This window comes from Oncorhynchus masou, chromosome 13, assembly GCF_036934945.1.
Source record: "Oncorhynchus masou masou isolate Uvic2021 chromosome 13, UVic_Omas_1.1, whole genome shotgun sequence".
Lineage (NCBI taxonomy): Eukaryota > Metazoa > Chordata > Actinopteri > Salmoniformes > Salmonidae > Oncorhynchus > Oncorhynchus masou.
The window spans coordinates 42,463,240-42,478,759 of record NC_088224.1 but is presented as its reverse complement, the minus strand read 5'-3'; the positions used below and the strand labels follow the sequence as shown (position 1 = coordinate 42,478,759).

At 43.9% G+C, this 15,520-nt stretch overlaps 1 protein-coding gene across 1 annotated transcript in view; it reads right to left on the bottom strand.

Moving 5' to 3' along the window:
• LOC135552361 (nuclear factor of activated T-cells, cytoplasmic 1-like) overlaps positions 1–15,520 on the bottom strand; it is a 71,963-nt gene that overhangs the window by 32,182 nt on the left and 24,261 nt on the right. Inside the window, exon 7 of the mRNA XM_064983930.1 lies at positions 9,574–9,629. Within this exon, the coding sequence (XP_064840002.1) occupies positions 9,574–9,629 (56 nt within the window). The remainder of the gene's footprint in view (positions 1–9,573; positions 9,630–15,520) is intronic.

The following is a 15,520-nucleotide window of genomic DNA, read 5'->3' as shown; positions in this document are numbered from 1 at the left end:
TTAGCTTTTGTCTGTAGGCAGGTATCAGCAAAATGGAGTCGTGGTCAGCTTTTCCGAAAGGGGGGCGGGGCAGGGCCTTATATGCGTCGCGGAAGTTAGAGTAACAGTGATCCATGTCAATAGGTCACGCTGGCACTATGAAGACATCCTTTACCAACAGCACAATTTGTTGACATTGGGAACTGACACAAAATGAACACCTCATTAAAAGACCTAGAGCTTTTTGTTTTACATTGTGTTTCACTTTGAAGACACAATCTATGAGTGGCGATGGCCCCTGGTAAAATAGACAGTCAACTTTGGGCTATAATCTATAGTAAGTGATGCCTTCTCATACAGTATATAGGAATCTAATTTTCTTTCACCAAAGAAAGCAGTTCTACAAGCTTGGTGAAACTGGACTGGGTGATGTCAGGTCGAATCAGGGTCACCCTACTCCCGGAGTCCACAAGGGCTGTGGTGTGGCTCATACCGGGGTGACGAGAAGAATCACTCTCCTTAGCCCAGCATGCCATCATCAAGCTGCAGGGCCGCCCTGTGACTACCTCACTAGCTGAGGCTGAAGGCATCGGGACATCGCGGTTTGGACAGTTCCAGGCGATGTGTCCCGACTCGCCACACTCATAGCATTTCCTACTGTCCATGTTCAGGAAAGGGCGTCGTCTTGGGGAGCTGGCTGTTGGTGTCCCCCCATCCTTGGCTGGGGTCCTTGGCTTTGTGCCCTGCTAATCAGGGTGTAACCATACCGCTGCAGGATTTCCTTTTTTCAGTCCCTCGTAATGCGTCGCATTGTCAGCCTTCAGATCCTGATAGGTCTTCTGTGCTGCACCTGACAGGAAGGGTGCTAGCAGGCTGGCCCATTGCTCATGGGAGCATTTCTCCCTAGCCACCGTCCTGTCAAAGGCTTGGAGGTAAACCTCAATGTCGTCAGCCTCTCAGCTTCAGTATAAACTTATTGGGTTTGGGATGAGAGATTGCTGCGCCTGCCGCCCTGCCGGCCTGTACAGCTTTCAGCTGGCTGAGTGCAGCTCGCAGGGAGTGCGGTCTGCTGATGCTGTTCCTCCAGCAGCTCCCAATACATAGCCTGCTGGGCTATGTTTGCATCCACCAGCTGTTTCACCAATGCTTCCATGGTGCTCCGTGTCTATTTCATTATTGAGCTTGGTTTGGGGTCCCCGCATTCTCCACCACATGTGGCAGGTTTAAGGGTGTGGGGTTTCCACATACGTTTCTTCACAACACTCACTTCCCTCTCCATTTTCTGCCCCTTTGTTCAGGCCGCTTCCTCTTTTATCCCCAAGCAGTCCCTGGCTTAATTATCCACAGGCTCAGTATTCAGACCCCAAATTTTGTTACGTTAGTCTTGTTCTAAAATGTGACCCGATTCAGGAAACTAGGTGTATGTCACAAGTCACAGCTTCACAGGAGAGCCTTTTGAAAGTAAAAAAACAACCTTTTTTAACAAAATGCGTTTTTTGGCAGAAATGCTTTCTCGAACATGTGAACTTTCATGTGCCTTAATATCAAATGTGTATGTCATCTGTAAATACGAATAAAATTGTTAAATTATGAGCCTAGATGGTTTAACCACAGAAAAAGTCAGCAACCTTCCCACTAGCCAAGATTGGCTGAGATAATGAGTGAGCTGGACATGCTGAGATGAGTTTGGATTGGTCTGCGGTGTTGCATCTTGTGTCTATAAAATGAGCTGCTCGAAATGCGTAAATAATCCTTTCCACTGCAGTTTTTTCAAAAGATATTATGTTACCCATGGAGAACTGCAAATATGTTGCTACTGCTCTCAATAACATTACTGCCCTGAATTTATCAGTCGCTATCGACAAAGGTCAGTGGGAAAAAGTGGTGATGGATGATCGGGCCATGCTAGGCTGACTCTCATTTCATAACACTTTTTGAAATCAGTGGAACACAACAGGCCAAACAAGTTGTGCAAACTAAACGGAAACAACACAGGATGTCTTATAAAAGGGGATGCAGTCTGCTGTGAAGCTTTCATCCATGTATACATGTAAGAATCTAGCTACAGATTCAGGTATTATGTTTCTAATTTTGTCTGAAGGTTGTTTTCATTGCAAGCTTAAGCTTGCTGTTAGCTAGCCAGCTGGAGTTCGATGGCTGGCTTGTTAACTAACAATAAGCCATACGTTATTTGGTTAACTTTAGCTTGCTATGACAATTGTTTTGTATTGCTAGTAACGTTACTCTATGGATTGGGATTATAATTTTTTAGCTAGCTAGCTAATGTTAACGTGACATGTCTAAACAAAAGATCCCAAGTTAAAGCTTGCTGTTAGCTAGCTAATGTTAGCTGTGGTTAGGTGGCTGGCTAACTAGCTAACATTAACTTATGTGTAGGAAGTGTGTGTAACGTTAGTGATGTTTTCTCAGAATGCCATTTTGCATTGCTAGTTATAGCCTAATGTTAGCTAGCTAACATTGAACTTATCAGTTAACTTTAGCTAGCTATGACAATCTGTTTGTAAGCTGTTAGCTAGCCAGCTGAAGTTAGATCGACCCAGTTTCCAACAGGGCAGACGGAGAGGCAGGTTTCAGGTCGAGAGCCAGACCCTGTCCACTGCGGTGACGGTCTGCGCCAACTTTCTGAAGGTGGACATGAGAGGCGTCCCATGTTTCCTCAGCGTGCCGGAACCAGTCGCCCACCGCAAGATCCTCGGTCAGACTCTAATGCCAAAGAGCCAGAACCGGCTGATACCCCAATACACACTGGAAGGGAGAAAGGTTAGTAGAGGAGTGGCGTAGTGAGTTCTGGGCCATATCTGCCCAGGGCACGAAAACCTGAGGTAAGGCTGACCGAGACCCTCAGACGTTCCATGAACGCCTTCCAGACCCTTGACGTGAACTGGGGACCTCGATCAGACACTATATTCTCAGGCACTCCGTAGTGCCGGAAGACGTGTGTAAACAGGGCCTCCACAGTTTGTAGGGCCGTAGGGAGACCAGGCAAAGGGAGGAGACGACAGGACTTAGATAAAAATGATCCACAACGACCAGGATCGTGGTGTTACCATGTGAATGTGGAAGATCGGTTAGGAAATCCACGACAGGTGCGACCACGGCCATTGTAGAACGGGTAAGGGTTGTAATTTACCTCTGGGAAGGTGTCTAGGAGCTTTGCACTGAGCGCACAACGAGCAGGAGGAAACATAAACCCTCACGTCCTTAGCTAAAGTGGGCCACCAGTACTTCCCACTAAGACAGCGCACCGTCCGACCGATCCCAGGACGACCAGAGGAGGGTGACATGTGGGCCCAATAGATCAGCCGGTCACGGACAGCTGGACACTGAGGGGGAGACGCCCAGCTGGACACTGAGGGGGAGGGGGCTCTGCATGTGACGCCCGCTCAATGTCTGCGTCCAGCTCCCACACTACCAGCGCCACAAAACAAGAGGCGGGGATTATGGGAGTGGGATCCATGGGCCGCTCCTCTGTTTCATACAACCGGGACAATGCATCTGCCTTAATGTTCTGGTAGCCTGGTCTGTAAGAAAGGGTAAACACAAAACTGGTGAAAAACATGGCCCACCTTGCCTGGCGAGGGTTCAGTCTCCTCACCGCCCGGATCCAAATTGCGGTGGTCAGTCCAAATGAGAAAGGGGTGTCTAGCCCCCTCAAGCCAATTTCTCCACGCCTCAAGGGCCTTGACGACAGCCAACAACTCCCGCCCCCCCCCCCCACGTCATAGTTTCGCTCCACCGGGCTGAGCTTCTTCGGGAAGTACCCGATCGCTGAGAGAGCACAGCTCCTATCCCAGCCTCGGACGCGTCCACCTCCACTATGAATGCCAAAAGAGGGATCCGGACGGGCCAGCACGGGAGCCGAGGTAAACAAAGCCCTCAGGTGACTGAAAGCCCTGTCTGTCTCAGGTGTCCACTGCAAGCGCACCGGGCTCCCCTTCAGCAGTGAAGTAATGGGAGAGGCTACCTGACCAAAACCTTGGATAAACCTCCGGTAATATAATAATAATAATATATCCCATTTAGCAGACGCTTTTGTCCAAAGCGACTTACAAGTCGGCTGGGGCCACTACTTTTGCATATGGGTGGCCCCAGTGGGAAACGAACCCACGACGCTTGGCGTTGCAAGCGCCATGCTCTACCGACTGAGCCACACAGGACCCTTAGTAGTTGGAAAACCCTAAGAATTGCTGCACCTCCTTTACCATGGTGGGAGTTGGCAAATTACGCACGGCTGCAATGCGGTCACTCTCCATCCACCCCTGATGTGGAAATGCGATACCCTAGGAAGGAGACTGACTGTTGGAAGAACAGGTATTTCTCAGCCTTGACGTACAGGTCATGCTCCAACAGGCGACCAAGCACTTTGCGCACCAGGGACACATGCTCGGCGCGTGTAGCGGAGTATATCAAAATGTCTTCAATATACACCACTACACCCTGCACGTGCAGGTCCCTGAAAATCAAAAAGCTCTACAAAAGCTTGGAAGACTGATGGCACATTCATCAACCCATACGGCATGACGAGGTACTCATAGTGCCTAGAGATGGTACTGAAAGCCGTCTTCCACTCGTCTCTCTCTCGGATACGCACCAGATTGTAAGCTCTCCTGAGATTTAGTTAGAAGCGTGCCAGGTGCATTGACTCTAACGCTATGGCTATGAGCGGTAGCGGGTAACTATACCGCACCGTGATCTGATTTAGACCCCGGTAGTCAATACACAGATGCAGACCTCCCTCCTTCTTCACAAAAAAAGAAACTCGAGGAGACTCATCTCCCTCTCGGGTACGCACCAGATTGTAAGCGCTCCTGAAATCTAGTTTGGTGAAGAAGCGTGCCATGTGCATTGACTCTATCGCTATGGCTATTTAGACCCCGGTAGTCAATACACAGACGCAGACCTCCCTTCTTCTTCACAAAAAAGAAACTCGAGGAGACGGGTGAAGTGGAGGACCGGATGTACCCCTGACGCAAGGATTCGGAGACATGTTTCCATAGCCTCCGTCTCCGCCTGTGAGAGGGGATACACGTGACTCCTGGGAAGTGCAGCGTCTACCAGGAGATCTATTGCACAAACGCCCCATTGATGAGGTGGTAATTGAGTCGCCTTCTTATTAGAGAAGGTGAGAGCCAAATCGGCATATTCAGGGGGAATGCGCACAGGGAGACTTGTTCTGGACTCTCCACCGTAGTAGCACCAACGGAAACCCCTAAACACCTACCTGAGCACTCTCGCGACCACCCCGTGAGAGTCCTCTGTGGCCAAGAAACAGTGGGGTTATGAGAAGCTAACCAGGGTAGGCCCAGCACCACGGGAAACGCAGGAGAATCAATAAGGAAAAGACCAATTTTCTCTGTGTGGCCCCCCTGATTCACCATGCCCAAAGGAGGGGTGACCTCCCTAATTAACCCTGACCCTAATGGTTGACTATCTAAGGCGAGAACGGGGAAGGGCACATCCACGGGAACAATGGGGGTCCCTAAACTATGAGCTAACGCTCTATCAATGAAATTCCCAGCCGCGCCTGAATCTAAGAGCGCCTTATGCATGGAATGCGGGGAAAACTCAGGAAAAGTGACAGACACAAACATATGTGCAACAGAGGACTCTGGGTGAGAATGGTGCCAGCTCACCTGGGGTGACGCCAGAGCGCCCTGCCTGCTGCCTCGATTCCCAGAGGAACCAACCCGGCACTGAACAGCAGTGTGACCTCTGCAGCCACATGAGTGGAAACCCCCTCCGGACTCCATGCGCACTGCCCCTCCCAGCTCCATGGGTATTGGAGAGGGGTGCAAGAGGATGGAGCCATCAGACCCCGATCTGGACGTCTGCGAGTAGCCAGCAGGTTGTCCAGTCAGATGGATAGGTCCACCAGCTGGTCGAAAGTGAGGTTGGTTTCTCTGCTGGCCAGCTCCCGACGGACGTCCTCGCGCGGACTGCAGCAGTAGTGGTCGATCAGGGCACTGTTGTTCGATCCCGTGCCGGCAGCCAGGGTTCTAAACTCCAGGGAAAACTCCTGGGCGCTCCTCGTCTCCTGCCTCAGATGGTAGAGGCGCTCACCCGCTGCTCTGCCCTCGGGAAGTTTGTCGAAGACTGCCCGAAAACGGCAGGTGAACTCCTCAAAATGGTCCAACGCCGCATCTCCCTCTCTACACAAGGCGTTGGCCCACTCCAGGGCTTTCCTGGTGAGGCACAAGACGAGGGCGGACACCCTCTCACGGTCCAATGGAGCTGGGTGGACCGTGGCCAGATAGAGGTTTAATTGAAGGAGTTGGCAGCACTCCCGTCGTACTCCTGTGGCAAGGAGAGACGGATCCCACTGGGTTCAGGCGGGAAAGGGGCACTCAAGGGGAGACCCCGGTTGTGCTGGTGGAGACGCTGGAAGAACTCCCTGTCTCTCCCAGCGGTCCATTGTCTGGACAACACGGTCAATTTGATGGTAAAGTATTACTGCATGCTCATGGACGCGCTCATTCACCTCTATGGCCGGGGTACTTTCTCCTGCTGACTCCATAGAAGGGTCGGAGATTCTATAATGGGTGCGTGTATAGGTGGCAAGGAAGTCAGGCGCAGGTGAACAAACTTGGTATAAACGGAGTCGTTTAATAAAAGTTAAACACAACTCCAAAACCAAAATATAAAGATAATCAAAGTGGGTACAAAACTCGTCATGCACCAACACATAACTTGCACAAACATACAATCAAACATTCTCCGACAAGGACATGAGGGATAACAGAGAGTTAAACACACAACATGTAATTGATGGGATTGGAATCAGGTGTTAAGGAAGACAAGACAAAACCAATGGAAAATGAAAAATGGATCAGTGATGGCTAGAAGGTTGGTGACGTCGACTGTCGAACACCGCCTGAAGAAGTAGAGGGACCGACTTCGGCAGAAGTCGTGACATCTTGTACAAACTGTATAAAAAAGAAGAGGGATGCTGGCCTTCTAGGCAGAGCTGCAAGGAAAAACCATATCTCAGACTGGCCAATAAAAATAAAAGATTAAGATGGGCAAAAGAACACAGACACTGGAAAGAAGAACTCTGCCTAGAAGGCAAGCATCCCGGAGTCGCCTCTTCACTGTTGACATTGAGACTGGTGTTTTGCAGGTACTATTTAATGAAGCTGCCAGTTGAGGACTTGTGAGGTGTCTGTTTCTCAAACTAGACACTCTAATGTACTTGTCCTCCTGCTCAGTTGTGCACCGGGGCCTCCCACTCCTCTTTCTATTCTGGTTAGGGCCAGTTTGCGTTTTTCTGTGAAGGGAGTAGTACACAGCATTGTACGTTTCTTGGTAATTTCTCGCATGGAATAGCCTTCATTTCTCAGAACAAGAATAGACTGACGAGTTTCAGGAGAAAGTTATTTGTTTCTGGCCATTTTGAGCCTGTAATCGAATCCACAAATGCTGATGCCCCATATACTCAACTAGTCTAAAGAAGGCCAGTTGGATTGCTTCAGATCAACAATTTCCAGCCTTGCTAACATAATTGCAAAAGGATTTTCTAATTATTAATTAGCCTTTTAATATGATACACTTGGATTAGCTAACACAACGTGCCATTGGAACACAGGAGGGATAGTTGCTGATAATGGGCCTCTGTACGCCTATGTAGATATTTCCAGCTACAATAGTAATTTACAACATTAACAATGTCTACACTGTATTTCTGATCAATGTTATGTTATTTTAGTGGACAGAAAACATGCTTTTCTTTCAAAAAACAAGGACATTTCTAAGTGACCCCAAACTTTTGAATGGTAGTGTATATTGATTGACTAATTACAACGTAACCGGAGGACAGTTAGCTTCCGGCCTCCTCTTGGTAAATTGACTTAATACAAAACGTAGGAGGCTCTTGGTTCTCACTCCCTTCCATAGACTTACACAGTAATTATGACAACTTCTGGAAGACATCCTCTAAACCTATCATAGCTCTTGCAGCATGACATGTTGTCTACCCTATCAATGGATCAGAGAATGAATCTAGTACTGAAAACATGAGCTATACCTAGCTAGCACTGCAGTGCATAAAATGTGGTGAGTAGTTGACTCAAAGAGAGAGAAAGACAATAGTTGAACAGTTTTCAACAAATTAATTTCTTAAAAAATGAAGGAGAAGCAAGAGAAAGAGAGAGAGAAAGATGGTAATTTTTTTCACTTTCAGTTCACTTACTTAGCTAGCAAATGCAGCTGGCTAGTTTAGTTACTCAAACACCCGGCTCAAACAAAGGGATGCTATGTTAGCTAGCTGGCTATGACTATCCAACACAACACTGGAACTCTTCCAAGTCCAAGGTAAGCTTTTGATTTTATTAATGTATTGCCACCGTGGTCTGCCGGTGTAACTGCTTACCGACTCTACACTGCAACGTTACTGCATGATCATAGCGGGTTAACTAACGTATTAGTTCTATTAGCTATTTTGACTAGGACGTTACTTTAGCTAATATGGGAACAACGATGTAGGCTGTGTGCAGAAGTTATGACATGGTTTATCTTGGAAAGGTTTTTTCGCAGGTAACATAGCTGAAGGGAAAGGTGAGAGGAGAGTGCATAGAGGCGAGAAGGAATACAGTGTGGCTGCTATGAAAGTGAACTTGTTTTATGTGTGATCGGAGGTGTATTCATTCCGCCAATTCCGTTGAAAAACGTTTCTTAAATGTAAGCAAAAACAACGGGATGTTTGCAACTGTTGGACTAATGATTATGTATTTTGTGTATATACTGTATGAGTGTGTGAGAGATTGAGAAGAGAGAAAGAGAGAGGGATAGAGAGAGAGAGAGTAAAAGGAAGTAAAAAGCACATGACATCCCGTTTGGAGTTTGCCAAAAGGCACCTAAAGACTCTCAGACCATAAGAAAGAAGATTCTCTGGTCTGATGAAACCAAGATTGAACTATTTGGCCTGAATGCCAAGCTGAGATGTTCGATCGTGTTCAAGTCCGGGCTATGGCTGGGCCACTCAAGGACATTCAAAGACTTGACCCGAAGCCACTTCTGTGTTGTTTCGGCTGTGTGCATAGAGTCGTTGTCCTGTTGAAAGGTGAACCTTCACCCCAGTCTGAGGTCCTGAGCACTCTGTAGCAGGTTTTCATCAAAGATCTCTCTGTACTTGACTCCAACCTAAGTGTATTTAAACTTCATACTTCAACTATATACACACTCTAATCGCCTAGTCTCAGTCTCAGTCTCCCAGAAGAAAAGAGTGCTCTGGGTGACTCCCCCGGCCCCTGGCCTACCTGCGGCAGCATCCAATCCCCCCCTGTACCAGACCAAGACAGCTAGCACACCCTGTCAAACATACACTCCAACAAGGAAAAGCTGAACTCCTCAGAACCTTTTGAAATATTTTTGCTCAACACCGTTTCCCCAGGAGTATCCTTAATACAGAAATGAAAATAATCAGAAGTGTGTCTACTGTACTGTCTTTTCCAGACGCAGGTCATATGCTGGGTGTTTTAGAGAGAGTAACAGAGACTCAGCAGGGCGTCTTCCAACTAACACAAACATTGCTGTGAAATACCTATAAAAAATGAAGAATGTCTTATTTATTGAACTTACAGACTTGCAGGAGTCCTTGTCAACTTTGGCCTCTGTCTCCCATAGGTGATGGCCATCTATAGAAGGGAGAGTAGAACAGAGAGGGTAAGCATGTGGAAAAATTATATGTGACAAATTTGCCAGTATTCAGATTTGAAAAAATGAGTAACTACCGAAACTAGCTAGACTAACTCATGTAAATGTTGACATCATAAGCCATGATGTTGTGAATGATTTTATTATTATCTCTGTCTGAGATCAGTGATCTATTAAAAAGCTTCAACAGAACTAAGGCTATCGCCAACATAAGTTGAGTCTGCCGATGAACTCATATCCTCAGTCTCAGTCTTGGCTAAACCACTTGGGCCAAGGGGGCCATTCTGATGCACCTCTGAGACCCGAGTCATAGGCCATACCAAAGGGATCTCTGACGTCTTTGGTCGATGAGAGAAACACTGAATTCATTCCTTTGTGGAATCCCATACTGCATGACCAATTGTGACTTGTGGGCTTGTTAATGAGGTTATAAAATGGGGATTCCGATAACCAATGGGCTGTGAATGACTGGAAAGTGAAGCCTTGGCATTAAGTTTCTCTCCCAAACCCACCGTTTTAAATAGCTCATATTCAAATATCGGTGCTTTTGTCATGCTCATTAAAGTATTATTAAATGTTTTACTTGTTTTATATTCTGTTAATGAAACTTCTTTTAACACTCAACTTGTCGAAAACAAATAGGCTTTCCCATCAGGCAATAAAATAGTGCATCACAGCTGTTGGAAACATGGGTCCTAAAAAAGCTCCTATTTTGCTATTCTTCTATGAGACGTCAACATAAAGTCATTTTCACACAGTTTATAAGAAACAGTGTAACCACTGCACTATTTTCTCTTACACCAATGACTCGTTAACAAAGCCTGAAATAGAAATGAAATCACATAAAAAATGTCCTTAAACTTTCTCAGAAGTGCCTTTGTAACAATTCTGGTCATGTAATATATTATAAATTAAAGAAAACTGTATGGAATATGGGGAAAAATGCACCAAATTATTTTTCAATCTTCAACATAGAAATAGTACCAAAAACAAAATACTGAAACTTGTTGCACATGATGGAGCGGAGTCACCCATGATTCACCAAATTATATTTTGAAAGAGTAAGCAAAGTACTTTAAGCATATGTCTTCGTTTCAGTCTCCTCAATCTCCTCTAACCAAAGCTAATTGTATGGATTTTCTCCTATTAATAATGTAAAATTAACAGCCGTACAGAAAGACTCATGTGAAGGACAAATTACAGAGGAGGAACTTCTTGATGCAATTAAAGCCTTTAAGGCTGGGAAAACTCCAGGGCTGGATGGCATACCAGTTGAGGTAAAGTATACCAAACTTGTTTTGATATACTCAGAGGACCGTTATTAGCATGTTTTAACCACTCCTATGTAAATGGTAGATTATCAGACACTCAATAAGAAGGTCTGATTTCACTATTACTGAAACAGGATACAAGTGGGATATATAAAGATCTAGTCCATTAAAAAAATTGGAGGTCCCTTACACTTCAGAGATGTGATACAAAAATACTTGCAAAAGATATAGAGCATATAATTAAAAAGGTATTGTCGGACATTATTCATTCTAATCAGACAGGTTTTTTACATGGAGAATACATTGGAGATAATATAAGGCAAGTACTGGAAACAATAGAATACTATGAAAAATCTGGGAAACAAGGCCTGCTATTCATAGCTGACTTTGAAAAGGCTTTTGATAAAATACAACTGGAGTTTATATATAAATGCCTGGAACATTTCAATGTTGGAGAATCTCTTATAAAATGGGGTAAAATCATGTATAGTAACCCTAGGTGTAAAATAGTAAAGAATGGCTAATTCTCAGAGAGTTTTAAACTATCAAGAGGCGTAAAACAAGGTTGTCCACTATTGGCAAATCTATTTATTATGGCCATCAAAATGTTAGATATTAAAATTAGATTGAACAATAATATCAAGGGATTTTAAATCTAGGGCTTTCAAACAAAGGTTTCATTGTACGCTGATGATTAATATTTCTTTTAAATCCACAACTTGGATCCCTCCACAGCCTCATAGTGTATCTAGATAATTTTTCCATCCTCTCTGGATTACAAGCAAATTATGATAAGTGCACTATATAATGTATTGGATCCCCCACCCGTAGCACTCGCTCCAGCAGGTATATTTACTGGTCACCCCCAAAGCCAACTCCTTCTTTGGCCACCTTTTCTTCCAGTTCTCTTCTGCCAATGACTGGAACGAATTGCAAAAATCACTGAAGCTGGAGACTCATATCTCCCTCACTAACTTTAAGAATCAGCTGTCAGAGCAGCTTACAGATCATTGCATCTCTACATAGCCCATTCTGTAAATAGCCCACCCAATCTACCTCATCCCCATATTGTTATTTATTTTGCTCCTTTGCACCCCAGTATCTCTACTTGCACATTTATCTTCTGCACATCTAATACTCCAGTGTTTAATTGCTAAATTGTAATTATTTTGCCACTATGGCCTATTTATTGCCTTACCTCCCTAATCCTACTTCATTTGCACACACTGTATATAGACCTTTTCTATTGTGTTATTGACTGTATGTTTGTTTATTCCATGTGTAACTCTGTGTTGTTTGTGTCGCACTGCTTTGCTTTATCTTGGCCAGGTCGCAGTTGGTTAAATAAAGGTGAAATCAAATAATCACAAAAAATACAACTTTTACATTACCGTGTAGTGTACCAATAAAATGGTCTGATGGTGATGTGGATATACTCAGTATAAATATCCAGAAAGAATTAAATGATCTCACTCCAATACATTTTTATAGAAAGTTAACAAAAATAGACAAGATCTTGATAACATGGAAAGGAAAATACCTGCCTATTTGTGGAAAAATCTCCCTGATTAACTCTTTAGTCATATCCCAGTTTACCTATCTGCTTATGGTCTTGCCTATACCTAGAAAACCGTTTTTTTAATGATATGAGAAAAAAAAATTACATTTTATTTGGAACAGCTAGCCAAACAAAATTCAACGGACCTATTTATATAATGAATATGAATTTGGAGGGCAGAAATGATTAAATATTACATCATTAGATCTCTTACTAAAGGCTTCAGTCATACAAAAGTTATACTTACATCCGAACTGGTTCTCTAGCAAATTAGTAAAAATGTCGCACCCAATGTTCATGTTTTCCCTTTATTCAGATTACAACCTCTCACGTTCAGTTATTTGAAAAGGAAATCATCTAACAAATAGCGCTATTTTAAAACAAGTCATAGAAAGTTGGTTGCAATTTCAATTTAATCCACCAGAAAAGACAACAAATATTGTGGTTAAACTCAAATATATGAATTGATTAAAAAAACAATCTTTTACATTTTTTAAAGGTATAATCTTCACAAATGATATCATAAACAGGACTGGTGGAGTTATGTCACACATGCAGCTAACAAAAACATTTGGAAATGTCTGCTCTACCCAAAATTACAACCATCTACAGTGTAATAACTAGCAAGTTAGTGCTAGTTTGACCACCAGAGGGAATATTTGAAAAGTATTTGATAACCTTCCATATTGTTATTACCAGAGACGGGGTGGGCAAGCGGGAGACCGGGGTTCAATTCCCCGATGGGGAGGAATGAGTAGGCTGTCCTCGTAATAAATAATTTGTTCTTAACTGATTCCATATGTGTGGAATGAGCAGGTGTGTCCAAACTTTTGACTGATAATTGTAAAGTGGCTGTTCCACTGGATGTCAGAAGGTGAATTCACCAATTTGTAAGTCGCTCTGGATAAGAGCGTCTGCTAAATGACTTAAATGTAAATGTAATTGCTTAATTAATTTGAATAATATTATGGTGTTTCTATTCCAAGAAAAACGAAAAACCCTCTTGGTTTCTGTTAGGATGGAACAGAAAATATGGCGCTGTACAACGTGACAGTCGGCAGTACAGTACCGAGCAATTTAGAGCAATTTAGCTAAAGAATCCCTGTGTTGTGCGTACCGGACTGGAGTCAGGGATTCAATTCCCCGACGGGGAGGAAGGAGTAGGCTGTCCTTGTAAATAAGAATTTGTTCCTAAATGGCTTGCCTAGTTAAATAAAGTTTACACTAAGAGCATAACATTTCTACACCCTAATTGTATAATTGTAGTCTAACCAATACCCAAACGGAGATTCAGTGAAAATAAAAAATCTCATTGATTTATCACGATCAGTCCCCATGCTTGTCTCAGAAACCAAAAGCCCCTTTATGGGTCTCCCGGTGGCGGCCAGCACGGGTATCAAACCTGCATCTGTGGCATCTGTGGCATTTTGCACTGTGGGAGCCCCCATCCACTCTGGAGCCCCCATCCACAAAGAATCAAAATACAGAGAGGTGTTGGTAAAGGTATATTTGTCCTGCTAATAGCCCATAATGGGCTATTATAATACTGTACATGGTGTCCAGGTCAGGATAACCAAAGCATTTATTTATTAAAGACTATCAGAAAGAATGTTGGTACTTATTTATTTTGATCCAAAGCCATGAATGAGTCACTCAGTTTTATGTAGGTGCCGAGGCTATATGACTGCGCCATCAACTTGATAATATATAACGATATTTTGGAGGTTATTTAATTTTAAAAAGTGAGCGATTGTAATCTGAATGAAGGCCAAAATAATATTTGTATTGGGCCAAAACATTTATTTCTGTTTTTAGAGGGAGAGAAACGCTGGGCCAATTATGCGCCACCCTATGGAACTCCCAATCACGGTCGGGTGTGATACATAATAGTAATACGTTTTGTTGTATTATTTGTTTAGTATTTTCTGGTGGATTAAACTGAAACTGCAACCAATCACGGCCGGTTGTGACACAGCCAACCTAACTAAGAAATACATTTGAAGATAGAATTCTCCCCCTTCTCTGCTTCTAGGCTAGTCTATTGTCCAACTACCTGCTAATAACCATAATGGCGCTGTACAACATGACCATGTGTGTTTGAAAGAGTATTTTCCAGTTAAGCAACCATTTGTTTACCTTCATTAGACAACTTTTTTCAATAATTCTGTAATTCAGTGATGTTTATTCCCATAGTAATTTGCTAACTAAATAAACATTGGCATTTTGAAAGAGTATTTTTATCATTATTTTATTAACGAAAGCATGAAAGATGCCATTATTAGTTCCATTGTTTTAGTATGAATGTGCAGACTGGCACTAAGAACAGCGGGAACGTTTCCCTCGCCATTATTAGTGCAATGTCCCTTAAAGTGTTGCTCTGTGCTACACAGTGGGGCGGGGTGGGGGTCCACCCCCCTCCCCCTTCCTCCCTTCCCCATGGGCTAGGTCCATCTTCTGTGCACAGCTCTGCGGCCCATCCCGTGCCCTCGTGCCTTGAATCTCACACGCTTTGAGTGGATACAACTGGAGAACTGCAAGGCAATCCCATTGTGCGCCACTCGGGAGCCATGACCAATATGACCAATATACTGTATATATTTATATATATATATATAATAAAAAATTGTGTATATTTATGTTGTATCATACAGTGCATATTTGAAAAAGAGACATACTGTAGGTCGCAATATGTGTTTCCTGTTCAAATAAAGGTTACAAAAAATGTCAGAGGGAAAAAACAGTGTTCGTTGTTTGCAGTAACACTTTGTTGTTGTAATGTTGTAAACGCACGTGGCAGTTTTCCCATTAAGGATTACAACTCCACAGATAGAAACACTCTTGATTATGTCTATATTATGACAGATGTTATTTTGAAGGCTGTCTGGTCTTATAAAGTGAGACAGAGGTAAACACAGACACAGGCATTGGAGCAGACAGCCCATTGCAGATAGGGCATCCTTGGTTTGGGTCTGCTTAGGCTGTGATGTGGCAGAGACTGAAGCTGGCACTGACTGATAGCTCCCAATGCCTCCCATTATGTTTG